This window comes from Oryctolagus cuniculus, chromosome 10 (genome assembly GCF_051225735.1).
Source record: "Oryctolagus cuniculus isolate XC-2025 breed Fujian yellow rabbit chromosome 10, ASM5122573v1, whole genome shotgun sequence".
Classification (NCBI taxonomy): domain Eukaryota; kingdom Metazoa; phylum Chordata; class Mammalia; order Lagomorpha; family Leporidae; genus Oryctolagus; species Oryctolagus cuniculus.
The window spans coordinates 112,229,839-112,257,056 of NC_142876.1; the positions used below are offsets into that span (position 1 = coordinate 112,229,839).

The following is a 27,218-nucleotide window of genomic DNA, read 5'->3' on the forward strand; positions in this document are numbered from 1 at the left end:
CACATAAGTCTCCCACCAAGCCTGGTTTGAATCTCTCGTCCTTTTCCAAAAGAATTATTGTCCCAAGACTTGGGCTTTGGAACATGCACTACCAAATACTTTTTTGACAGCCTGTTCCCTTATGAAATCAGAAAATAGCCTAAGAAAAGGAATAATACAGGCTTTATTTTCATTTGTTTATTGGTGATTAGCTGTGACAACATCTCCAAGCACATGGATGGCATGGGGAACGTGGGCTGCTGAGGGTGAAGTGTGGCGAGGGCCAGCAGAAATAGAGGAGCAGCAGGCAGGCCACGGGGGCCCACTCGCCTGGGGCAGTCCCTGGGCCGGGCCTGAAAGGCTCCGCTTCGCTCTGTGTAGCTGCTGTCCTGGGCTCCCCAGTCCCTGGACTGCCCGTGCCACACCCTGGTAGCTGCCCTGGGAGCAGCCCTGCTCCTCACCCCTCCCCGCATCCCCTTTGTGTTTGCTTCATTCACTTGTCATTCTCTCAGGCGCCATGCCAGCTGCTGGAGACACTTGCAAGTCCCCACTCCCCGTGGGGGGACAAATAAGCAAATGATCACAACAGTGTGTTAGCTGTGGTGACTGGGGGAGTAAAGCCCTTCCAAAGGTGAGGCCGAGCCTGCCGAGAGGCCAGGCCTGCCAGCGCTAGCGCCGAGGCGAGACGAGACGCGGGTGGCTCCCAGGGCTGGAGGATGAGGAACCTTAAACCCCAAGCCTGGGGAAGCGGTGAGGTCCGGGTGCTCCCTAGCAGCTGTCTCTACAGAGACCACGAGGTCATCCTGACGAGAGGCTGGAGCAGGCTTCTCCACGGGCCCTTTTCCTCAGTAGCTTACAGTGCAGTCTGGGAGTTGGCCATCTGAACTTGCAGCCCGGCTGGCCAGGACGCGGGTCTTTCAGCTCTGTCTTGCCTTGTTAGCCTCCCTGAGCACTGGCCAGCCTCGCCCTTGCACTCCCCTGCCCTGCCCCATCTGCCCTTGTATGACAGGCTGTGGCAGCAGCGTCTCTTTTCTAGCTCCTGACATCCCAGATTTCCATTCCATCAAGAGACCCCTCGGGGCCGTTCCTCATGTCCGTGGACCACTGCTTCTCCATCAAAGGCCAAGGCACTGTGATGACGGGGACCATCCTCTCAGGCTCCATCAGCCTCGGCGACAGTGTGGAGATTCCTGCCCTCAAGGTCAGTCTCACTTGTCCTTCCTTTTGGCCTCCCTGTCTAGCAGCAGGAGGGGTCCCTGTGCTGCACAGCTGCTAAGCCCGCCGGGCCTGCCTCATGTTCCTCCTGCTGCCCGGGCTGGCCCAGCCGCTGCCCTGGCCAGCCTCTCTCCGGGCTGCCCTACCTGCCCAGCTCTATGTTGCCCTCCCCTTACATTCTAGAGCTGCTGTTCTCCCAGTCCTCAGGGCAGCACCTGCTTCTTGGTGCCCATGATGGCCCGGGATGAGGGGCTCCCTGGTAGTTGTTCTTTGTAAATATAGAAAATGTGGACGCTGAAGGTCAGGTGGGCATGAGATCACACGGTCAGCAAGTGAGGGCCACAGACCCTGCCTTTCTCCGAGCCTTTACTGCCTCAGGACAGCAAAGATGTGTGGGGCTGTTTCTAGGGACCTTTGTCTTAGCCCCAATGATCCAAGAGTTTTAAATTGAGCACAATCTGAATCTTGTGGTGCTCAGAGCCATGATCTGGTAGAAATCCGGGCTGGTTTCATGCTTGTGGTGGCCACTGGCAGGTGCTGTATTACCCCCTGAAGACCTGGAGTCCCCCCGTGTCTCCCACCTGCTGATACTATGGCCTGGCTCTGACTCCAGAGCTGCCCAGTGGCCTTGACATTCCCTTTGTTCAGAGGGCGTTTCTTAGAGTTCTACTTTCCTGGACAAGACAACCTTACATCCTCCAGGACTGCTGTTTCCTCACAGCGGGATTAATGGTGAGAAGCAAGGGCTGGTGAGAACCAGCTGACGGCCTTCCAGGGATGCTGGGGCCAAGGCCATTCTCTGGTCCTCAGAGGCGTCCAGGGTGCAGGGAAGCAGAGGCGCCCTCTCAGCCCTGTGGCTTCAGCTGGCTGCAGGAGAGGCTTGGATGCACTCCAGCTCTGGGTGAATGGATTCCGTTTGCATGCTTATTGGGAGCGACTTCCTGGAGTGCTGTGCCCAGGCTGGTTTTGAAGCTGTCTGGCTCACCAGTGGTACCAGGGTTCTCTGAGGACCAGTGTACTTATACACGTGTGTAGATAACGTGTATTTTAAGGAATTGGCTCACGTGAGAGTAAAGCCTGGTGAGTCCCAAGTCTAGGCGGCTACGGGAGAGTGCGGCTCAAAGGCCGCCTGCTGGCTCACTCAGTCTCTCTGTTCTCCTCGGGCCTCCCACTGATCCCATGAGACCCACCGTAGTGTGGAGCAGTCTGCAAACAGGAGTCTCAGCCAAATACACTCTCACAGAAATCCCCAGAATAGTGTTTGGCATGTATCTAGCCATCACAGTGCAGCCAAATTGACACATAAAAAGCCCCTTGTCACCAGGTGAAAGAACCACGGTAGTGACTGCTGCCCCAAGTGAAGGGAGAGAAGGGGTGCTCTGGCATCCATGCCTCGTGTGCTGCACCTGGCAGCATGGTGGGACTTAGGGGAGGGGAGTTGCATGGGGGCAGGAATGTGCAGCGCACCCGCAGGGGAAGGAAATCCAGGGCTACATTTTTTTTAAAAGATTTATTTAATTATTTGAAAGCCAGAGTTACACAGAGAGATAGAGAGGCAGAGAGAGGGAGAGAGAGAGAGAGAGATGGCTGTAACGGCTGGAGCTGTGCTGATCCGAAGCCAGGAGCCAGGAGCTTCTTCTGGGTCTCCCATGTAGGTGCAGGGGCCCAAGGACTTGGGCCATCTTGTACTGCTTTCCCAGGCTATAGCAGAGAGCTGGATCAGAAGTAGAGTATCCGGGACTTGAACCAGCACCCATATGGGATGCTGGCATTGCAGACGGCAGCTTTACCCAGTATGCCTCAGCGCCGGCCCACCCCAGGTTACCACACTTTTTGTGGTGGTGTGACTGTTACTTCTTCCTAGGACTCGAGGTTTCAGGGGAGATTGGCTCTGGCCAGGTCCCAGAGCTCCTTGCATTTGGATATGGGAGTCAGACAAGGCCCTGGCCTTCCCTGAGTGTTACGGCCTCCCCTGGACACAGTGGACAATGCTTTCTCTTCTACCTGCTCTTGTAGAGCCTCCTCTGAAAACCCCTAGTTCCAGTGACAGACCACTTACCTCAAATCCACTTTAACCTGGGCACTAAGAGACCCGACCTTAGAAAACAAAGCCTAAAACTGTGAGAGTAAACGCAATGATATATAACAAACTTGAGAATATAATTCTTAGCTGGAGTAGCAAATGTATCAACACGAAATTTCTTCCCAGTCCCTGTGCTCCCGAGGCCTCCCTTCCGCCCTGGGAAAAGACATTTGCAGCTAGGGCAGAGATGAGCTGGGAGCAGGAGAGGTGTCGGGAGAAGGCTCTGTCAGGGGAGACTGAGAATTTGGGGTCTGAGGCTTTGAGGGAGGAAAAAGTGTTGCTATCAGGGCCAGTGGCTGTGCCGCTTGGCCCAAGGACCTGCAGAGGGGTGAGGCAGAGTGTCAGCCACGGTCAGCAGGCAGGGCTGTTTAAGTGGGTGCGGATTCTGAGGTCTTTGACCACCCTTTCCATCCTTGTAAAGGTGGAACTTGCCTGTTAGGAACCCAGTTCCTAATCATGGCAGGTACGTGGCAGATACAAATTTTATTCTTTGTCCATTGAGAAAAACACAGAGCCATTAAAATCAAAGCAAAATGGAGTTTTGTTTGGGAATAGCGTTACAGTGGGAGCCACAGAGCATTGCCTTGGAAACACATGCCATAGGAAACTCTGGGTCTGCTTATAGAGGTTGCAGAAGGGGACGCTTTCAAAGGCAAAGATGAAAATCAGGTCAGATATTTTGAAACAGTATCTTTAATACCGAGGTAGCCGTCAGTCTGAGGTTGAACTGGCAGTTGCTGGGCAGATGTCCTGCAGAAGTGGCCCCTGTGTAAGGTTGTGGTTCTGGCGGAGCTTTGTGGGGTTACTTTCAGTCAGCCATGTGTAAGAACCCTGCTTTCATCACATCCCTGCTTTATTTGTTTATCTTTGCCAGGGTTGTCACAGTGACTCCATTTTGATCCTGTACCTTTCTTCCCCGGCCTACTTTTCAGCCCTCTTGTTATCTACTATCTAATTCTCAAATTTATTTTTTTTTAATGTATGTATTTGAAAGACAAAGAAAGAGAGGGAGAGGGAGAGAGAGAGAGAGACCTTCTATCTGCTAGTTTACTCACCAAATGGGTGCAGTAGCAAGTGCTGGATCGGACCCGAGCCAGGAGCCAGGAGCTGCATCCTGGTCTCCCACATGAGTGTGGGGGCCGAGTACTTGGGCTGTCATTTGCTGCCTCCCAGGTGCATTAGCAGTGAGCTGAATTGGAAACAGAGTAGCGAGGACTTGAGCCAGCCCTCCAGTGTGGGAGGCCAACTTCACAAGTGGTAGTTTAACCCACTGTGTCACAGAACCTACCCCTGACTTTCTGATTTATTAGCAGGAAAAGCAGAACTTGTGAGCAGAAATTCACTTAGCCTTGGATATTTGGCTGGAGAGGTTTCCAGGCCAAGTGTGGAAAATGTGACTTTGTTTCTCCTTTGCTGCTCGCAGTAAATGTGAGGGAAAGGATGGATGGAGGAAGGGATGCTAGTGGGGAGGAGCCAGCACTTGATGATGGTTTGTGGAGGGGTGCGGGGAGCGGGGGCCGTTCTGGCTCCCTCCAGGTTGGGAAGGATGCTAAGTTAGGAAGCTGACTGTTGAGAAGGCGAGCTCTGGGCGAGTGCCGAGGGCGAGACTGGACACCGTTTCGTTGGGGAAGTCAGGTATGTGGTCGATGGACCCAATCTCGCATTTCAGCAGAGGCGAGCAGTGGAGAGGGACTGACTTAGTCTCTTGTTCTTGAAATATCTGAGAATAGCAAGGTTTTTGATAATATTATGGCAGCAAAAACCCTAGACTAAAAGGGATAGAGAGACTCAAAACGATGAGAAAAAAAAAAAAAAGAAAAGAAAAAAGCTGTTGGACTTGTAGGATTCTGCAGTCAGGTGGTGAGCTAATGGAACTACTCAGACACAAGCTCGTGACACCCTTCCAAAACAAGGAGAGAATGGAACCAGGGCAGAGCTGTGGACACAGGAGCAGAGGCCAGAGAAGCGGCCCAGAGGGCGAGGATCAGGCTACGGAAGGTCATCCTCAGGTCTTGAAACCTAATGGAATTTGCCCTGCTGGGTTTCAGACTTGCTCCGCACCAGTGGCCCCTGCGTTCCTTCCATGTCTGCTTGTTAGGATGGACTGTCTGTCCTATGCCTGCCTCACCACTGCATTACAGAGCAGGTCAATTGATGGAGAAGCGGTTTGCCCCAGGATGGGTCATACCCAGCATCACCCATTCTGATTAGGTGACGTAGAGGATGAGGCTCATGGCTTTGTGAGCTCGTGATATGTATTTAGATGAGATTTGGGGCTTAGAATTAATGATTTAATGGGGTGATGTTTGGTGGAATGTTGGGATGGGATGACTATATTTTGCACGTGGGATGGACATGAAGTTTTGGAGATCAGAGAGTGGACTGTACAGTGTTGAACTGTGACCTCCACTACCTCAGCTTATGACCTTTGTGGAATAAGGGCCTTGGCAGGTGTGATGACTGTGAAGATCTCATGACAAGGCCTCTTGATGTGGGAAGGCCATTACATCCAATAACAAGTGTTCTCAAAAGAGACTGACAAGCAGATGGCACCAAGGTTCACAGGAAAGTGGTACATGTGGAGTCCAGGATGGAGCTGTGCAGCCTCGCCCAGGAGCACCGGGGGTGATGGCACACACACGAGGCCAGGAGAGAGGCGTGGAACAGATTCTCCTCCAGGGCCTCCCGGGGAACCAGCCCTGCTCCAGGTTGCTGGGCTTCCAGAAGTCTTCTGCTGTAAGCTGCCAGGTTTGTGGCCCATGGAGTAGCAGCCCAAGAAGCCAATATGGAGATTTTGTTTGTTTGTTTTTATTTATTTGTCTGAAAGACAGAATTAGAGAGAGAGGCAGGGAGAAAGAGAGAGATATCACCCATCCTCTGGTTCATTCCCCACATGCCTACAACAGGCAGCATTGGGCCAGGTCAGAACCAGGAGCCAGAAACTTCATGCAGGTTTCCCATGTGGGTGCAGGGACCCAAGCACTTGGGCCATCTTCCACACAAATCAAGCCATAGAACATTGTTCCAGAAGATTCTCGATTAGTACTCTATCTCCAGGGATAACAATCCTGATTTCTATTACCTCCTAATTTATTTGTAACCTCTTAATTGATTATTATTTAAGATCTGAGTTAAGATTTTAGTCAAGTATATTGATTGTTGCGTTTTATTCCTTTCACCTTTTAATTCTTGTGTTGAAGACTTCAGCCCCCCCAAAAAGGGTATTTGCTGTTATACTTCCCTAATTTCTATTATCAGTCTCTGCATAAATTTACCCACAGTGCTTTCCCAGGCTTGTTAGCGGGGAGCTGGATAGGAAGCGCAACAGCTGGAACTGGAACCAGTGTCCATACAAATGCTAGCACCCTAGGCAGTGACTTAACCCGCTACGCCTCAGTGCTGGCCCCACCAGTATGGAGTTCCCATGAAAAGGGCTGGATTCCAGAACCTGCTTGAGTCCTCTGTGGCCTGAAGCAAGTCTCGTAGCCCCACTGGCTTTGATTTTCTTACAGGAGGGGCCTGAACATTAGCATCCAACCATGGCCAGCTCTGCTCTTTCCTTTCTTTCCTGTTATTCTTACCCAGCAGGTGAGGGAACCTGGGCTCAGGGCGACAAGCAGCCAGACAGCAGAGTCGGGATTCGAAGTCAGGCGTCCAGCTCCAAAGGCGGGGCCGTGTCCACTGCACCCTGCTGCCTCAGAACCCCCTGCAAGGAGGGGTCTCAGCAGTGTTTCCTTCCCTCTTCCCCAGCCGTTTTCGGAAGAGCCCGAGGTACAGAACTCCTGACCTCCTCTCGCCCCTGCTCTCCGCTAGCCATGATTGGTGGCTGGTGCCTATCGGGCACTGGGACATTGCAGGCCCTGGCCCTCTTCCCAAACACGGTGACATCCCTGTCAGATTGCACTAATAGACTTGGACACGTGTGACCGCTTGAACTCCCTCTGCGTCAGGGCATAGCCATTCCAAATAAACAGTCACATTCCCCTCCCAGCCCGGCTGGCCTGCCTGAGCCTGCCATGCCCTGGCCCCTGTTTCTCCTGCCCACGTCCATTCCCAGCTGGGGCCGATTAGCTGAGAGAGGAAATGTTGGGGAGCAGGGAATAAAAGAGGGAAAAACCATTCAGATCCCAGAATGGCTTCACCGCTAAGTGCCCTGAGACCCGCCAGCTCTGGGCTCAGGCTCTTTGGCTCTCTCGATCTTTGGTCTGGGAAGTCCCATCATAAGGTTTGACCATGGGCTTTCAGGCTGGCAGTGTTCCTAGGGCTGCTTGGCTGTAAGGGCTGTGATAGCGGAAACTGTCAAAGTCACGGTCTGCAGAGAAAGACAGCAGGGCCAGGAATTCAAGGGACCCAAGTCGGGCATTTGTGAGCTCTGTGGGCACTGGCAAGTCACTCAGCCTGTCTGTGCCTAACTAATTCAGCACAAATGTAGAACAGCCCCCGTGTGCTTGGCTTGGGGGTGGGGGGCTCTGGAAGGCAGGAGTGGTGTGAGCGAGGGAGGGTGCACGTCCAACCCCCAACACCTGGGAGATATGCAATGAGTCTTAGCTGGTCCCTTACCATCTTTATTGTTGCCGTTCAGGATTATTCATGTGCAATTCTTGTGGACTGCAGAAGTAGGAAATGGAAGGGACTTCCTGTGTTTAAGGAAACAGCTCATTCCAGGGCTGCCACGTGAGTTACTGAAATGGAAATACACCCTGCAGCCCCTGAGTGCCACCGTGACTTCAGTCAATATCCAGTTGCGAAGACAATGACGTCTTTCATAGATGTATGTGGATACTTAATTGATTACAACATTTAGAGAAATGTTCAGAATTTATTAGCATATACCTCCAAATTGAGTTTATATTCAGATTTACTTTCTTCTGTATCAAAAATGCCCAGGAAAGGAAAAAAGAATATCCTAAGACTACTGAGTGTTGTTGATTTTCCCACTGCCTCTGCTCCTGGAAGCTGATCATGAGAGGGAGATAAGCTTGTGCCATCTGGAAAGAGTCCAGCAGCGGAGCCTCTTCCAGACCTGCGCTTCCTCCCGCTCTGGAACCCTCCTTGGCTGCCCTTCCCAGAGGCATGCTGAGTGGTCTCACCCACAGCTTGTCCCGCACCTGCAGCATGCTCTTTCCCTGCGCATTTCTTTGCACCTTCCGGACTCTGCACAGGTCTCCCTGCCTGTCAGAGAGGGCTGCTCGCTCGATTCTGTGCTCACCCTGGCTGCCACAGGCACACTGGCCTGCTGCCGCGTCTCCCACCTGGCCATCTGTGTGTTGTCGCTATGCATCTTGGGGCTTTGCCCAGGGTGGGCCCCAGACAATATTTGATGAGTAGAATAGAAGGAAGCTAATGAAGCAAATAAACAACTTGCTGTTTAGAAGGATTTAGACTGGAAATGGGTGTGTGACGTTGGAGGGCTGTGTTGGGAGCAGTTGCCCACCTTGAGCCCTGCTACAGAAACCCAGTGCTGGGTGTTTTACTCTGTCCTGCTGAGGCCTGTCCCCTTTTGGGGGTTGTGTCTGTGTCACCAGTGAGCAGTAGTGGAGGTGTACTATCTGTCACAGTGCAGCCTTGTTCTGGGAGTAGTGATTGTAAATCAAGTGCCAGGGCTCCAGAGCTGGCTTCCAAGCTACCCATGGAATTCAGCTCTCTGAGTTCCTCTTCTTCTGTGAGTTTTTCTTTTCATTGAAAATGTAGAGTGACCTTCAGCCTTAACTCTTTCCAGTTTTAAGACACCTGCAGGAAAGCAGGATTTTTGTGATTTTAGTGTTTTTATGGTTCTTGGGCCTGTGCCAGTAGAAACTCAGGGGAGTCTGTTCTTGGTGCCTGATGCCCAGGCTTGGGTGGAGCCCACAGAGCTGAGGGGAAGAAAGGAGTTGGGGAAGGCAGTGGAGAAAGTCAGGGATATTTGGGGAGTCGTGGTGTGGCCCTTGGAGCAGATCAGCCCTCCCTTGGCTGCTGGTTTCAGGAGGGGCACCTCACGCCAGGCCCTTCTACTCCAAGCCCCGTGGCCACTGCTTGGGGTCAGGCGTCTCAGGTCCCCACAAGGATCACTGCCCCAGCACCCTGCTCCTGTCCCTGCCTGCAGTGTCTACCTGAGTCCAGCCTGCCCAGTCCAGCTGACAGACAGCCTTGTAGACCTGGTTGCATCGCTGCAGCCGTCCTGTGCATTTGTGTGCGGATCCTCATTGTCCCCAGAATAAAGTCAAGAGTGCTTTGCATGGTGCAGAAGCAGGTCCTGAGCTCTTCTTTGTTACCTGTCCCAGAGCCCCACAAGAGCACCTGCTGCTCTCAGTGTGTCAGGCAGGACTCTGGTTGCAAGCGACAGAAACCCAACTCAAACAGGAGGCCGGAGGCTCAGGGGTGTCATCTCCACAGAAACTGTGCCCTGTTTTGTGTCTTCACTGTCCACGGCAGTCCCCACAGCTCTGGCGTTCTGTTTTCTCCACTTCAACTCCAAGAGGTAGTCGGCACTCCTCATGGTTAACTCCAAACATCACTGTGTCCCCAAAGATGGATGCAGTCAATGGGAACACCTCCCTAGCAGTGACTGGTCACCCAGGTCTGGCAGCGAAGTGTGAAGGGAAGTCCCCTGCAGGTTTGCAGGAAGGTTTTCCTGCTTCTAGGGGCTTAACGCAGGAAGAGACAACGTTTGTCCTCCGCTGGACACCGCTGAGGAAGGATCTCGTGCCTGGATGCGGGGTGGTGGCAGCAGTGGCGGTGGTGAGCGGCCATCTGTTGCCAGAGCAGGAGGAGGTGAGAGAACAGTGGCACAGAGAAGAACCCGAGCAACAAGGGCCACTGCAGGATCTGCCGCAGCTCAGATCTTTGTGTTTGAGGAGCGACTCTTTCTGTAGCATCTCTGTCAGGGCCACTGCTACCTGCAGCCAGGGCATCCTACACAATACAAGTGAAAGGCTTCTCTCCCACTTACGTGAACTCAGTGCAGGGGTGGGATCTCCTTGACCTGGCTCACCAGGAGCTGCTGTTGGCCAGGCTGTGTTACACATCCACCCCTGGAGCTGGTGGACTGGGCATGGGAGTCTGGGTGCCGTCACCACAAGATGCAGAGATGTGGGGCAGGCAAGCAGGAAGGGTGTGCACTTGCGTTCTGCCCTCGAGTGCCCGTGCCTGCATAGCTCAGGTCCTGCACACAGACGGGCTGAAGTGGAGTCCCTGTGCATCGCTTGCTCGCTGGGGCAGTCTCTCCTTAGTTTCTTCCTGGGGTAGCCATGAGGATTTGGCGAGCCCCACAGAGTGTGCGGGCAGTAGGGGCTGCCTGTGTGGCTGCCTTGCCTTCATCGTCGTCACTTCCAGCTCTGCGTCTCTGTCCTTTCCCCACTGAGTGTGCCTTTCTACTTGGCCAGTGGAGTGCAGCAGCTGGGGGATGGAGTGGCTGCGTCTTGCATGCCCTGCACACCCGGACCCCTGTGGCTCTGCAGACCCTTGCCTCTGTCTTGCCCTTTTTCTGGCTTGAGGATGTGAGTCACATCTGCAGCCAAGGTGTAATATCCTGTTGTCTCCCTAACCGGCACCGCGGAGGAAGGACAGTCGACAGGTGAGGATGGAAGATTGATTTCAGAGGAGGCAGGCGCTCGGGAAGGCTTCTCCCCGTAGGTGCTGCTGTCAGAGATCGTGTTCAGTGTGCTGAAGACCTAGCAGATCGCAGGATGCTGCCTCTGCACAGATCGTCCTGTGGAATTCCTTGTTCTCACCCCTGGAGCCCAAGCTAGTGTCACGCCCTTTTGTATCAGTCCCCTGGGAGCCTGCTGCCGCTGGACGTGCCTGGTGCCAGCTCATGCTTCCAGAAGACCTGCTTCCCTTAGTTCTTGCCGTGTGGGTCCCCGTTTGTTTCCAAGGCTGGCTTTCTATGCTGCTGTGTGCAGCTACAGAGATGGCAGTGACACCAGGACACATGTGGAACCTGCACGGCCTGAGTGCTCAGACGCAGGTGGGCAAGTGAAGAGGCATGGGCAGCCTTGAGGGCTCTCGTTCTCTCTTAGCTTAATGTTCTATGCCTTCTAGAGGCAAGGAATTCTGAACTGGAGCAAGGGATTGGCATGGCCTGGGGACAGAGCCCAGGAGTGGGTAATGGCTGAGAATTTTTGTTTGAAATTGTTTATTGTGCCTACTTTGTGCAGATCCTGTTCTGTGACCCATGTATGTCGTCACTCTGGGCTTTCAGCAACTCTTTGAGAGGGTGCTTTGTCCCGTTTCACAGGGGGATGAAACTGAGACCCGAGCTAATTAGTGAAGGACCCTGAACTCCGTGTGAGGCAGCAGGAGTCTGAGGTGTGAGCAAACCGCTGGGCCCCCAGGGCCTGCCCCTCACATGGCATGAAGCTGCTGTGGGCGTTCAGGTCCCCTGAGACATGAAGCCACAGGAGCTGGTTTTAGAGCTGCTGCTTCGTTCTGCTCTGTCCTTCATGGCTTCACAGAGTGTCATTAAGAGGCTGGCCGGTCATGATGCTCCGGGGGCGCCTGTGGCTGGCTGTCCTGGGCTGACAGAGGCCTGTACCTGTGACAGTGGTCCAGGCGCAGGACGTCAGCCTTTCACACAGCCCTCCCTCTGCAGGGGTGGTCCTGGATGGCCCAGACAGGGTCAGAGTGTGGGAGACATGGTGACTGCACTCTGTGTCTTCAGGGGGACGGAAGCAGTGCAGCCCCCACTGCAGAAGCGAGCCTCTGCCAGCTCAGACTTGTGATCAAGCCTTGTGCCCCACCCTGTGTGGGCTGCAGGAGTCCCCCCTTGGTCCAAGTTCACTGCAGCACCTCCATCCATTTTATGGGGCTTTAGTGCTCAAACCTCAAATAAAGCCCTGCCCCAGCCTAACCCGACTCTTCTCCCGAGAGCAGGAGAGGTGCAGCCCTGGCAGTCAGCTCCCGGAGGTTGCTGGATGGAGAGCAGACACAGAAGTGGCAGGGCTGGGGCAGGTGGAGAGTGAGGCTGGCTTCCAGACGTCCCCTGTGAAAGCCACACACTGGGGTGACCTGGGTTGGGTTCTGGCATGGATAACCTCGCAGGATTCCCAGAGTAACTAACACTCTGCAAGTCTTTTTGGGAAAACCCCTCCGACTCAGGAAAGCCGCATTACAGTTTCTAGGGTAGGAGGTGATTTGCTTCACAGAACCTTGATGGAACTCTGTGACGTGCCCTGGGCACCGTGCCGGAGGTTGCTGTCCTCCATTCCCTGCAGGAGCACAGGGTTTGGGGGCCCAGGTGTGCACGCCTTGCTGTGTGACCATGGCAAGCCCCACCCCCGTGTCCAGCCAGGCTACCTCTGTGAGTAATTGGGAACAATCTTCAGGTAGGAGTGTTCCTTCCAAGGGAATTTGCTTTCACAGCCTCATTTCCCTTCAGTGCTCAGGGAAGGTTCAAGGGGAAACTGACTCAGGTCCCATGGCATTGTCGGTTCTGTGCGGCGCGGGTGACATCAATGCAAGTCTTACCAAAACGTCGATACCTGGGGAGTGCTGTCATTTCCTCCCTTTGGAATGTGACACGCATGCCGTGGAGCAGTCTGGAGAACGTGAGCTGGTGGGGGTTCCTCTGTCAGGAAGTGGGCACCTGACCAGGGTGAGGGGACCCGTTGGAAGTGGCCTTGGTGCAGCAGATGCTAGGCTGTGCCCAATGCAAGTGTGGGTGCCACTTGGCTCCACAAAGGGGCATTTAGGCTTTGACCCTATCTGCTGTCCGTGGCTGCCTTTGTTCATCAGAGTCAAGCTCTGATTCAAATGGGAAATGTGACCGTGGGGTCTGTGTGGCCACTCAGGGCATGTAGCAGCAAGCCAGCCTGCCTGTAGCTTCCCCACGGCTCATACTGGGGATTATAGAGCCTGCAGCAGGGCTGGGGTGAGCAGACAGCAGCTGCCCCTCCCTTCTACCCTGTGTGGAAGGTGCTGGGTGAGAATACTTCTACGGGAGCCCCCAAGAGCACACCCAGCCCTGCTTCTTAGACAAAGGTGTTGACAGCAGGAGCTACAGCCCAGAGGGGAGGGAATGGCTGGGATATGTGTGGTAACACAAAGTTTCTGCCAGTGGGGTCCAGGAAGGAGGTAGCCGGTAAGTGGTTTTGGGGGCCTGCAGAAGGACAGTGTTATGGGGATGGAAGGGCAGTCCTTCCTTTAGGCCACGTCCTCTTAACCCTGAAAGCAGGCTTCCTCCTGTTGGGGAGCCGCTGCAGTACCCCAGGACTGAAAGAGAGCTCTTTCAGGGGTCGCACGGGGTCTTGAGTTTCCAGACACCACAGCCCCTTGCTTGCTGCCTGCTCCTGGCCAGCCCATGGGTCCAAGTGTCCTGCCCCCTGTTGCCCCAGCCTTTCTCCAGCTCCCGTCTTGGTTCTGCACACCCTCAGGTTCACTTCTCAGGCTCGGGTCCCTGTCCTTACCCAGTGGGTACATGAGTCCTACAAGCAGCTGCAGCTCCTGGCCTTCTTCCCCTTGATGGTGGGATTTAGGGTCCCGCCCATTGTGTCTTACCCTCAGCCAGGGGTGAGTGGGCTGGCGAGAATCACTCAGGAGGCTTGTTGGAATTCTTGGTCCCACCCCAGCCCCTGAATTCCAGTCAGCAGGAACCAGGGAGTTAATGCTGTAACAGGCAGATCATCCCCAGGGATTCTTGAGCTCTGGAGTTGGACAGCCCTGATCTGCCTCTTGCTGTGTGGCCTTGGTGACTTGACCTCTCTGAGCCTCAGCAGCATCACCTGCACAATGAGGAAATGTTAATAACAGTGCCTGCTTTCCAGGGTTACTGTGGGAAGTGAAAGGAAATAGCAGATTTGCATAAAAGGTGCAGCATATTCCTTGAACATATACTGCGACCACCTACTGTGTGCCAGCCTCCAGCCAGGCCACCTTGCTGTTCCTGCAGAACTTACCTTCTCATAGTAGGGGCTGAGGAGATAAATTGCTGTGTTTCCCCTATGGTAAGTGACTGAGAATAAGGAGTTCTGATGTGAGATTGAAAATCTTAAAGGAAAAAAAAAATCCAACTATTCAGAGATCTGGAGGGAGAAAGCCTGGGGCAAACTGGGCATGTTCAGCCAGACCAGGCATCGGCTTGGACTGAACACAGGCTGTGATTTGCGCTTGCCTTAAGGAAGCAGTGCCGCTGGCTGGACGTCGCCCAGCCCCTGGCACCTCCAAGAGAGGCAGGGCCACACCTGCAGCCTGTGCCAGCTCTCGCTGCTCTGGCTTGGTTCTGGATCTCTGCCGTGACCTCTTTGTTTCGGCTTTTCTTGTTAAAGGAAAGCTGAGTGTTTCCTGAGTGTGTGTAAAACCGACACACCACTTAAACCGAATATTTATAATTCTTTCTTTTAAGAAATAAAACAATAATAAAAATACCATAAACATTGCTTTAATTGTTCACAGGCTTTGGCTTGTAATAATCACGGGGAAAGGCAAGTGAGATGCCTTATTAAAATAAAGACACTTGCCTGCTTTTGTTTGAAGTTTTGCTGAAATGCTTCATTATAACATGTCCTTGTTTGAAAATAAATTCCAGCCATTCAGAGTTTTGGTGGTGGTGTTGGTCTTTTCAAAAGCATTTAAATGAGATGATTTTAGGCAAGGGTAGTTCAGAATCTGAGCCAGCTTTTACACGACACTGAGCTGTCTGTAGGACCCAGCTGCAGCCCCGCGCCCCGCCCGGCAGCACGGCCACCTCCTGTGCTTGGGACATCAGACGGGAGCTCTGATGAGGGCAGGTCCTCAGTCCATGTCCTTGTGTCTTGCTGCCTGGCCTGCTGCTTCTCCACCTAGGCTGCAGTCGGAGCAGGCTTCTGTGGTCTGAGAGGAAAGGGACTTCCTAGGAGAATATGAGCTGAGACACGGGTCAGAGTGTTTGAGGCATGTGCAGAGGCCCTGTGGTGGGAGGTAGCTGAGTGAGGCTGAAGACCTGAAAGACGGGCACCTTGTCTGGAGCCTAGACATTGAGCTAGGGTGAGAGGTGCCGTAGGAGAAGGAGGACCCAGACTATGCCAGGCCTTCTGGGCAGTTGGGGTTCAGTCTGTTCTAATAATGCAGATGGCTTTGCAGGGTGCCACGTGGGTTTATCTGTGTGTTTGCGGGATAGGTGGTGTGAGGAATAGATTCAAAGGGAGCTCATCCCTTCCTTGAAACTCCTGGGGGAGGTTGTGCAGTGGTCCAGGCAGACTGAGGCAGCTTGGACCAAGCTGGTGACAATCCAGCAGGCTTTGGGGATACTTAGTGAGAAAGACTTGGTGATGGGCTGGGTGCAGGAGGATGGTGAAGGGGAGAGACATGCCACAGATGACCCCAGATCTTTCGAGTAACAGGCCAAGTGTGCAGCCATGGCTGAGGGGACCAGAGCATGGTGTGGCCTTTTTTTTTTTTTTTTTTTTTTTAAGATTGATTAATTTGTTTGAAAGCATAGTTACAGAGATGGAGCTTTCCATCCGCTGGTTCTCTCCCCAAAGAGCTGAACAGCCAGTGATGGGCCAGGCTGAAGCCAGTAGCCAGGAGCTTTTAGGTCTTCCACATGGGCGCAGGGGCTCAAGGACTTAGGCTGTCTTCCGCTGTTTTCCCAGGCACGTTAGCTGGAAGCTTGATTGGAAGTGGAGCAGCCAGGACTCAAAACAGTGCCTGTATGGGATACCAGCACTGCAGGTGGTGGCTTAACCTTCTACACTGTAGTGCTACACCAGTGGCTTGGCTTTTAATACATTGGTAATGTTAGGGACCTCCACTTGGAGAGATCTCAGAGGTAAACCGATTTAAGGCTCAGAAGCTCTGGGCCGTTTGGGGTGAGACATTGCTTTGCGGCTGTTGACGGATCCAGCCTTAGCAGTTGGGACTTCTAGCTAGAGAAGCTAAGTGAAAAAGCAAGGCTCAGCGGTTCCATCAAGGCCATGCTTCTGATGCTGAAATCCCCATACCCTCTCTTTGTTCTTGGCTTGGGAGTCTTCCTAGTTCTGGGAGGTGAGGGGCTGAGTGGCTCAGGCTTTGGCATCTTAGCAGGGAGAGGAGGATGTCTCTGGAGACATTGTGAGAAGCTGTCCTGGCCTTCCGGGGGCCAGTGCCTGGCTGCGGATCCTCCGGGTAATGGAGAGGGCAGCACCTCACTCCCCCAGCCTCCCCACTGCTGCCGTTGCCGCCGCCGCTGCTGCTGCTGCAGCCGAGAAACAAACCGGGGTGACTGGGCGGAAGGTCAGGAGTTTAAGAGCTTGTTTGATTCAAGACTGGGGTAAGAGACAGGAGGGGAGTGCGCTGGTTTTATATGTGGATCCTGGTATTTTCTTTGAGTTGGGGCGGAGAATGGTGGGGCAGGGAGGGAAGGCAGGCCGCCAGAGGGAACGGTGCCAAGCAGAGCGCCGCTAATGCGAACCATACGGGCGGCGGGCGGGCGGCGGCAGCGGCCCATCTCCCGGCCGGGCTTAATGCAGTCCTTGCGGGCCGCCGGGCAGGAAGGCGGCCTGGGCAGTATAGCCATTTAACCCTTCAGCTGCTGAGCCACCAGCGGGGCCTCCCCAGCTCAGCACACTGCTGTTTAGGCCCTGCGCCTCTGCCCTGGGCACTGCAGGATGACGTGATAGCACCCTTGCCACTCCCCACTGTAGCACTGACCCAGACTGTCTCCAGGCACTCTGCATGTCTGTGGGGTGAATTATCCCGGTGGAGAACCAGTGGCCTAGAGCAAGTGTCTTCCCAAACTGCGGCCTTGCCTGGGCCCGGCCCGTGGGAGGAGTGTTGCCCAGGCCTATGCATGTATGGGTCGGCTGCTCGTGCTACTGGCAGCCGTTGGAGAGAGGGCAGCCAAGATTTGGTGGCACTGGGAGCCGGAACTCAGGTTCAGCATTGCTCCCCACTCTTCCTCTCTGCTCCCCAGCAGAGCCTACTCGTTGCTTGCATCCTGGGGACTGATTACTACGTCCTTTTTCCCCTGCCTACTCAGAGGGCACAGCCCAAGGACATGTGCACAGGGCTGGTCAGCACAGAGTTGTTCCTGTTGTGTGCAAGCAGAGACAGCAAGCCCAGGGTCCAGCAGCAGGGGCTGTTGTGATAAACACTGCACCCTCGTACTCATCACAAACGCAGCACAGATCTGTGTGGGGAGGCGCTGCTGGCAGCCTCAGATCCATGCCGGCAAACGCTTTTCCGGTCTTGCTCCTAGACCCTATGAAACATTTTCTGAGTAACCAGAATAGATACAATAGATACAGAAGCAAGTCTCAGAACAACAATGTGAATTGGGCCCACTTATATAGGAAAACTGTACCTACATACATCTCTTTGTGAGTAAGTGCGTCCAAAAAGTTCTGGAACGAGACAGCAGTCTGAACAGTGGCTACGTCTTGGGGGAGTAAGAGACAGTGGAATTTAGGGGCCTGAAAGGGAGCTTTCATGTTTTAGTCTATGTAATTGATGGTCAAATCTTCTATAACGAGCTGATATTTACTTGTTTCTCGTGTGGCTCTTACGAAAGAAAAAACATACAGAACCAGAGAAAGAGTGACTTCTGTTCTCGTCCCCAGTGCTATGCCCTCGCCTCCTGGGTGCCCTCACCCAGCATGGGTCCTGGAAAGCCTCCTGGGCTATGGAGGGCCTGGCGCTACATGCAGGCCACCTCCTTCTTGCCCTGGGGGTGGGCCTCAGCACCGCTCCTCGCCACCCCTTGACTGTGCCCACATGAACGTGGCCGTCCCTCCTGTCCCTACCGGCTATGCTGGGGGCCGCTGTCTGGGGAAGGAGGCTGTGTACACGGGCTTTCCCCCTTCCCCAACCCCTGTGGTGCTGCCTCCATTCCTTCCAGCAGTTCCCACTGCTTTCTCTCCAGCTTCCAGCCCTTTCTCTCTGTGCCCTCTCCCGTCTCCCTCCTCTCTCTTCCTCCGAGAAGCACAGAGGGCTCCCCTGCTTGGTGGTCTGTTCCCCACTGCCCATGCTGCCTGCACATTAGCATCAGCAAATATGTTTGTCCCTTGGATAGAGGCTTCTGTCTTTGCTGACATTGCTGCCTCTGCCTGGGCAGGTGGGTCTGGCATGGGGGTGGCAGTGGGAAGCCGCTGTTCGTCAGAAGCGTGGCGTCCCTAGCACCATACCCTGTTCTTGCTCACTTCCTCACAACCCCATTTAGCAGGTGAGGAGACACCAAGGCCTAGCGAAGTTAAGTCACTTGTTTTAAACATGGATCTGGCTCCAACACTTGTGTGACTGACCCTGGCCTTGGGCCTCTCCTGTGAGTGTGTGATGGTTTGTAGTCTCCTCAAAGCCCCCTCCATCTCCAGCACTTCAGGGCTCCTGGGAGAGACCCTGCCCTGCCTGGCCCTGGGTTCCGTTAGCCCCCATGGTTCCCCTCTGTCTTAGCAAGACTTGGGCCCTTGAGAGTGGAGGAGTCTGTGTGGTACAGGCACCTCCCACCCACTCCAGGTAACACTGTGTTCCAGAAACCCGGCCACACATGTTGGGAGTGGCGCCAGTGGGGACATGAGAAGTGAAGAGACTGGCCTCTCAGAGGCTCTGACCCCAGGCAGCCAGGCAGGAAGGAGTTTGGACCTCAGAGCAGGAAGCCCTTAGGGAGTTCTTCTGTGGACATTCCGTGATGGACAGGGGTGTTGGAGTGGGTGTGACTGTGTCTTCCTAAGTGGACTGGGAAAGGCAGACAGGAGCCTGTTCTGGTCAGTGACCCAGAGCCCTGTGCTCTGGAGCTCCACGGAGGCTGGAAAGCTGTGCTCCCGGGACAGGTGCATAGCCACTGGGCCAGGCAGGTAGGTGTCCCCTGTGGGCTACTGGCCTTGTGTGTTATTTCTGGCCATGGGGCCAATGACTTTGGCAGTCAATTCCTTAGCTGTTTTGTCATTCAGGGTAGGTGCGAAGCTGTGAGTTAATTGACTAGCGACAGTGGCAATGGGATTCAAGGCAGGCGATTGTGTTCCCAATTCTATGTTGACCCTGAGGCCTGAATGGACTTTATTTTATTTTATTTGAAAGGCAGGGAGAGATACAGAGAGATTGCCTATATGCTGGTTCATTCTCCAAATGCCTGCAGCAGGTTGGGTTGGGTCAGGTTGAAGCCCAGGGTCAGAACTCAGTCTCCCATGTAGGTAGCAGAGACCTAAATACTTGAGCCATCATCTGCTGTCTGCCAGGGTGCAAATGAGCAGGAAGCTGGATCAGGAATGGAGCTAGGACATGAGCCCAGGCACTCTGCTAAGGGATGTGGGCATCCCAAGCGGTGTCTTAACTGTTGCGCAAAACACGTTCCCCGAATGGACTGCTGCTAAGAGAAGCTGAGGCTGCTCCGTGCGCCCTGGGGACTCTGGCTGCCCTGGGCTGCTGTGCCTGTGCCCACTGTGCCACTGCCCTCTCCTCCCGGACCCAAGTTGTAGTCTGACCCCGTGACCCACATGAAACGCCAGTGGCCAGTGACGGGAAGCGGGTGGCCCATCCGTTCCAGGCCCGGAGTGCATGAGCTCCAGCGTCCTTCCCGCTGCCGGCTGCGGTTCACAGCGAGCCCTTTGAGGCCTTTTTGATGTGCACCATGGATGTTTGGCCTGACCAAGTTTGTTTGCTTAAGCATTACTCTTGCCAGTGCATTCGGACCTTCTCTTTCTTTTAAAAATATGCTGCTTGCCAAAGGTTATTTTGGATCTGTTTTTGTTTATCAGGTAGAATTGTTCCAGCACAATTGAAAGCAGACCCACATGTTGACACGCACTGGAGCTGCTCGCCAAGGCACACGCACACACGCACACGCGCAGAATGTGTGGGAGAATCGGCCAGAGCCCTGGCATGTGCTTGGCTTAGGCGTAGGCTTGGGGTAGTCCCTCTTGCACTGGGGACTTGAATCTTGAACTCTTTATCCTCTAGGTGGTGGCAGAATTTCAGGTGAGGGGGCACTAGGGCCTGCAGTCTGAGGAGAGACATCCTGGCAAGTCTGGGCTGCCCCTGCTCCCCGCCTTTTTTGTACCTAGGCCGCCGCCTCTGAGCACCGGGCTAGGCTGGGGCTGACAGCCTTTGGGAACGTAAACAGGGCTGGCCGGAAGTCAGCCCAGGGCTTTGGAGTGGAATGCTGGGCTCCACACAGCTGGGCCTCTCTTTTCAGTGAGTAGCCTTTTCCTGGGGTCATGATTGGTGCTCCCTGCCAGGAGACCTGCAGTGGCTTTCTTCTGAAAACCCCTCTCTCCACCAGGACTGCTGTGCAAGCAGCTGCTCAGGAGCCCTGCCTGGAGCTAACTCTTGCTGGTTCCACCGTGGAACTGGTAGCTAAGGCTTGGCCTCTTTTCTATCTGTGGCCTTTCCAGCAGGAAGCTTGAGGTGCAGATTCAGCCCAGGTCTCACTGGGCAGGGAGCTCTGTGCCCAGAGGGATGCTGTGTTTACTGCCTGGTGCTGATGATGAGTGCGAGAAACTGAGTCAGGTGGGCATAAACAAAAAGGGAATTTCTGTGCTTCCGTCACTGAGAAGTCAGGGTACGCCTGCTCCGAGCAGGGACTGGAGGCTGTCGGACTCAGTGCTGTCCATGACTTGACTTCCTCCTGTGTGGCCGCACCCCAGGCAACCCCAGGCAGCTCGAGACCAGCCTTCTCTGGGCTTCCGTTCAGCTCCTCCTGCCCAGTGATGCTGCCGAAGCGCTAGGATGCAGTCTTGTGCTGGGCGCAGTCGGCCGGGGCACGTCCGGCACCGTCTCCCCCAGGAGTCCGGTGCCACCTCAGAGGCCTGGCCCACTGGCATGCGTGGGCTGTGCTGGATCACATGGCAGTCTGCACCTTGGCAGCACTGGGCTCCCTTGTGCCTGGTGACATCTGTGTGACCTTGCACAATCATGTGATGCGCACCTATAAGAGGAACCCCTATTCCATTTCCAGTCATGGACCAATAAAGAAAGCTGCTTGCACTGGGAGACTTGAGGGACACTTCACCTGCTCCCCCACCCCAAATGGAAAAGGGACACTCACATTTAAACATTTTTATCAGATTTTGAAAACAATGCTTATCACTAAGATTTCAGCCCTACTGAAAAGCATGTATAAATGTCCTACAGCCACACTTGCCCCTGGAGAGCAGGGGCCGGGTGCCAGCTCCCCCCACACTGACTTCTGCAGCTCCAGCGATCACATCAACATGGCCTCGGAGGGCTGCCCCTTGCAGCCAGTGACGCTGCACCCCCACCTCCTGGACGTCTTTCCTCTCCAGCAAGGAGAGGTTATGTGATCAGGAAGCCAACTGTGAAGCACAAAAGTCACCCTGTTTTATCTGAGTTTGGGCATCTTTCTAAAATGTATTTTGTACTCCCCCATTTCCTCAAACGCCGCAGTTCTTCCTAGGATGCTGCATAGGATTTCATCTCGTCTTGATGACTAAGCTCGTGTTGATGGGGGTAGAGCTGTGGAAACGTGTGATCTGTGTGCTCCTCCATTCAGGGCTCCATGCAGACTGCCTTGGAGGGCTTGGTGGCCCCCCAGTCGGTGGCGTCCTGGTACTGTGCAGGCCATTGAACCCCGTCCCGAGGTATGCAAGAGGCCAGGATGTGAGTAGAGGGCCCACGTGGGCTTTGGGGCTCTGGGGTTCTGGTAGGGTTTTCTGGTGAAGAGGGAAGCCCCTCCCCACTTGCCTCCTGCCTGACAGCAAGAGACCAACGAAGTTCAGTTGGGAAGAGGGTAGGGAGTCTGGGTCCCTGGCTAAGTGCAGGCCTGGTTGGAGGGGGCTCACCTGGGTGTGGGCAGCTGGCTGGGTCCAGGCGAAGGGCTGATGATGGTTTGGTCTGGGGTAAAGTTGGGAGGGAAGAGGCAGTTGGACTGGAGAGATGCCTAGGCTTTGTGGCATATGGACCTGGGGGAGGTTGGAGGGGAATGGTGCTGGTGATGAGATGATGACAGGCACAGGAGGACCATGGTGTGGTAGTGGCTGTGTCGCAGGGCCTTAGGTGTGGATGGAGAGGCCACTGCTCCGGCATATCCATAGCCAGTCGTCTCAGCACTCGGTCACTGACATGGGGGCCCTACACCCCAGCTGCAGGGTTGAAGAGTCAAGACGGCACAGGATGGCTGGGCAGAGGAGGACATGCCTGTGAAAGAGGGTTGGCCAGAGAGGCCAGAGGACAGGGAGGAGAACAGGTCCGAATGCTGCCATGCTCCTCCTCCTCATCGCCAACCGTGCTGTGTCCTCATCCTCCGTTGCAGCCTGCAAGGTCAGCTGCACTGGGGATGCCCTCTCCTCACCCCCTTGCTTATCCGCTCTTTCCCGTGGCCCAATTTTGGTCATGAATTCCTTCCTTGCACTTCTACTGGGGCCACTGATCCAGCTTTTCCAGCATGCATCTCTCACCCTGCGCCCGTGGGCCTCGGGGCCAGCTCCCACGGCGCTGGAGGGGCTGGCATGCATTTGGTGCCGGCCTTTCCTGGCTGGGCCCGAGTCTGGGCAGCACTTCCATGCGTTACCTGTGCTGTTGTGTACTTCGTAGGAGGCTTTTCACTAGTATTCTCCCCAAGAGTTTTAGATTTCTTTAGGAATAGAACTTGATAGTATCTGTGAACTCATGGCTTTGCTCTGCTAGTTACATTTTTTTTGATCTGGAATGTGATATAAATACTTCTGCCACATGTGTTTGTGGTCATAAATACATAGCACGTTGTTTAATATGTTCAGTGCTGTGTGTGAGTGGCAGCACTCGCTGTCTGAGCGTGTGCCCCTCCAAGCTCAGTGCTCCCCAGCTCAGCGCTGTGACAGGGCATCGTTGCTGCGGTGTGCAGACTTAGTCTCTGGGTTTTCACTGCTGTGTGGTGCTCCATTCTGTGCCCCATCTGGGATTCATTTGTCCATTTCTTTCTTGGTGGGCATTCCCAGGGCGTTTTGGCTGTTCTGTTTGTGGCTCCTGCACACACACTGTCATCTGTTCCGTGTCTGCTGGACCCTGAATCCCTTTGCAGGTAGAGCTTGGGGTGGGGGGGGGGTTAAGCCCCATTTCCTTGAGGGAGGAGCTTCTATGTAAATTATTTGAATTCTTCCCCATGAGAGATTCCTCATTTATGAATGCAGTCATATATTTTTATTAGTGTGGACCATGGCCATGTGTTTTATACTTGGTTTATAATCCAATACTGCATTACTTTGCCACTCAGATGGTTCCAGCCTCACATCACTGTTCTCAGGCCACTTCCTGTGTGCCTTGACATTGCCCATCCTTGTGTGTGTGTGTGTGTGTGTGTGTGTGTGTGTGTGTTTTAAGATTTGTTTATTTACTTTAAAGAGTTACAAAGAGAGAGGGAGAGACAGAGAGAGATCTTCCATCTGCTAGTCTACTCCCCAAGTGCCACAAGTGGCAAGGACGGAGCCAGGCTGAGGGCAGGAGCTTCATCCAAGTCTCCTACATGGGTGCAGGGGTCCGAGGACTTGCACCATCTTCCGCTGCTTTCCCAGCACATTAACAGGGAGCTGGATCAGAAATGAAGCAGCTGGGACTCACACTGGTGCCCATATGGGATGCTGGCGTTGCAAGCAGCAGCTTTACACACGCTATGCCACAGCGTTGGCTCCTGCACATCCTTGTGTTTGTGAGCACTTCCTGACTTTCTGGCACAAGGAGCTCCAGGCTCAGCTTGTATTTTCCCCCACACCAGATCTGGAATCAGCCATTTCTCCAAGGAGCCTGGTTCCTTTTACTGAAGAATGGTGACAGAAACCAAGAGAGGGGCACTGCGGATGCCCCTTATGGCTGGCGTCATTATTTCCAGGCCTTGTTAGCAGATGGAGCTAGGAAATGTACACACATACAGTAACCCATAGGTGCATGTATAACTGCAGATACAGTTAAGTCTCCTCATCTGCATGTATATCAAGCTGAACATGGTTCATACTGATGTCTGACTGTAACCCGATGCCACAGGGCTCATTCTAGTCTTCCCTCCTCACTTGTCTGGGACCTCCCCTCCAGTAGTGAGAAGCTTGGCTCCTGTCACCACCAACCATTTACTTAACAACTGTTAGAGGGTTGCTAACATTGCCCTCAGGGACTGTTGCTGACTGTGGCTGCCTGCAGGTCCCAGAGCCCCTAGTCTCTGGGATCAGTAACATTGCCATTCAGACATTTGGAAAAGTGAACCCAGAGAGCTCATCTGGCAAAATAAATGATTTTATGTCCCCCTTGGCCTTGGAGCGTGAATCGGTGACCCTTCTGCCAGCAGACTGAGGAGGAGACGGGCTCAGACTGATGCCACTCACGGGGGCAGGTGGACTTGTTCAGCCTGTGCTTCTGGGGAAGGGTGCCTGGGACAGTGCACAGATGAGAGAGGAAGATCAGAAATGGAATCTGGGAAGCAGGGTCCTAGTGTAATGAATTGCACTAATCAGATGAGGAGTCTAGGGCGGGGTAGAAGTTACTTATCAGCTACACCTCTCTTCCTACCAGCCTTGGTGCAAGCTCTCAACATGCACTGGAATTAAAAAAAAAAATTAAGTTCTACTTAATTATTTGAAAAACAGAAAGGGGGGGAGGGAGGGAGGGAGAGAGAGAGAGAGAGAGAGAGAGATATCTTGCATCTACCGATTCATTCCCCAAATGCCCAAAACAGCTGGGGCTGAGCCAGGCTGAAGCCCAGAGCCAAGAACTCCTTTTCTGTCTCCCACACGGGTGGCAGGGACCCAAGTACTCCTGCCTCTCAGGTGCACTAGCAGGAAGCTGGATCAGAAGTGGAGGAGCTCTTGATCCCAGGTACTCTGATATGGGATGTGGGTACCCTAAGCAATGGCTTAACGCACCCCAGTCCTGGGATTACTAACTGGGAAAGCAGGGCTAGCCCTGGACAACAAGAGGAAGAATGCTGAGCTGTAGTGTGAGAAAACCCCGGAGGCCTGCTCCCCTGGGCTTCGGCTGGAAGACTGCTCTCTGGGAAAGCCATGGGTTCGCGGCATCAAAGGCAGTGAGAAAAAGTTTCCTCCTGGGTCACAGCCACTACAGCATGTAACTGTGACTTTAATTTTTAACTGGTAAAAAAATAGATAATGCATTTTCATGATAGGAGAAGCAATCCAAATGATAGGAAGGATATAAAGTGTGCTTCCCACCCTAGTACCATTGCTGGTTTCTCTCCAGCAGTGGTCCGTGCACATCAGGCTGTCTACGTGCTTACACACCTAGCCTGTTTTACCTCATATGAATGATACCATAATACATGTTGTCTCCTGCTTTAGGTCCCTCCACCCCGACCCCACTCCCGCAGGCCTTACCCGCTATGCCACAGCACCAGCTGTCCAATCTGTTCTTAAATTCTCTGTGTCTTAGGCCGGCGCCGTGGCTCAATAGGCTAATCCTCTGCCTGCGGCGCCGGCACACCAGGTTCTACTCCTGGTCGGGGCGCCGGATTCTGTCCCGGTTGCCCCTCTTCCAGGCCAGCTCTCTGCTGTGGCCAGGGAGTGCAGTGGAGGATGGCCCAAGTGCTTGGGCCCTGCACCCCATGGGAGATCAGGATAAGTACCTGGCTCCTGCCATCGGATCAGCGCGGTGCGCCAGCCGCGGAGGCCATTGGAGGGTGAACCAACGGCAAAAAGGAAGACCTTTCTCTCTGTCTCTCTCTCTCACTGTCCACTCTGCCTGTCAAAAAAAAAAAAAAAAATTCTCTGTGTCTTGTCTTACAGAGTAACGTATGGTACAGGTGCTGCTTTCACTTGTTTTGAGTGACTGATTTCTGGTTTCAGAACACTTTAACAGGATCCTGCAGAAGTGGGTTTGGCAAATGCTCCAAAGAAAAATTAAGACTCTGATGAATCATTTGTTTTGCTCAAGGTCATAGAGGTACCAAATGGGAACTTGGATCAGGATCTCCTATTCCACATGTAAATTCACGTGCACATCACAGGTGCCAGAGCAAGACTGTGTACCTGCCTTTCCTGAACAGGGGGCTGTGGGTGGGGTTGTCATTGACGTGACTCAGCTCTGAGACCTCTGTGTAGGGTTGCACTCTAGTCCTGGGGCTTCATAGCCACTGTGGCCCCTGGGACCTGGTGATCTGCTGGGGCCTTCGGGGTGGAGTGGAAGCCGTGCTTCCTGCTGCTCCGGTGAGCGTGTTTCATCACCACCAGGAAATCTCCAGGTAGAACTATTGTGCCGCTTTGGTGCAGTTTAGGCAGCACTCCTGGACAAGGGCAGCTTGAATGCCAATAGCCTCTGCGCTGTCCAGAGCTGATGATGTTGCTTTCTCTCCAAGGAAACACACTTGAATACATGTGCATCTCCTTCTGGATTCATTTGTGCCTGGTTGTGTGGCCCTCAGGGACAGTGACCTAAGGCTCGGAGGAGAGACTGTCCTTGGTCAGCATTGGCACTGGGCAGCAGCACGGGATCCAGCCGGTATCTTCACCAGTGTGAGACAGACGCTCCTCGGTTCCTGTCCCACCTCTCACTCCCAGGGCAGCAGTGCAGCCATTTTCTCTCAGCTCCACAGAACTTCTCCCAGCAGCCTACATGCCATCCCCAAGGCAATTCTAAATTCAGATGTTCCCCCACGCCCAGAACCAGCTCGAAGAGACCTGGAGGCTGCCTTCCGAGGTGCAGGCTGTGGGGCTGGACCACAGACTCGGAAGCCCTGGATCTGGTGGAGCAGATGGAAGGAAGCAGCCCAGAGCAAGAATGGCTCCGCCATGCACTGTGTGGGTGAGGGAGGCCCGAGGTGCCGCAGACCCCAGAGCTGGCGCAGCCAGAGCGAGCCCTTGTGAGGGACCACCTGGAAGGCTGGTTTCTAGTGAAATGCCCCATTTTGTAAGCCAGGCCCGAGGCTGTTGTAACAAGCTGGGCCGCCTTTGAGACCTTTGCTCAACTCCTGGCCGCACCCCACAGCCTTCTCCTCCAGCGGCCTCCTCTGCGCAGAGCTGCAAGCTCTCTCCCCTGCGGGCGCTGCCGTGTGGCAGGGTGGGAGCAGGAGGCCCACCTTTTAATGTGCTGCTTGCCCTGCAGTGACCTGTGTTTTGAAATGATGGCTCAGTTCTTTTACACATTT

The 27,218-nt window shown here is 54.0% G+C and overlaps 1 protein-coding gene across 9 annotated transcripts in view; it reads left to right on the plus strand.

Moving 5' to 3' along the window:
• The window catches only part of EEFSEC (eukaryotic elongation factor, selenocysteine-tRNA specific), a 242,584-nt gene that overhangs the window by 113,803 nt on the left and 101,563 nt on the right, over positions 1-27,218 (plus strand). For all 9 annotated transcript variants that reach the window (XM_089305614.1, XM_089305607.1, XM_002713149.6 and 6 more), the window contains one exon: positions 1,016-1,180. In XM_089305614.1, coding sequence (XP_089161740.1) covers positions 1,016-1,180 — 165 coding nt within the window. The remainder of the gene's footprint in view (positions 1-1,015; positions 1,181-27,218) is intronic.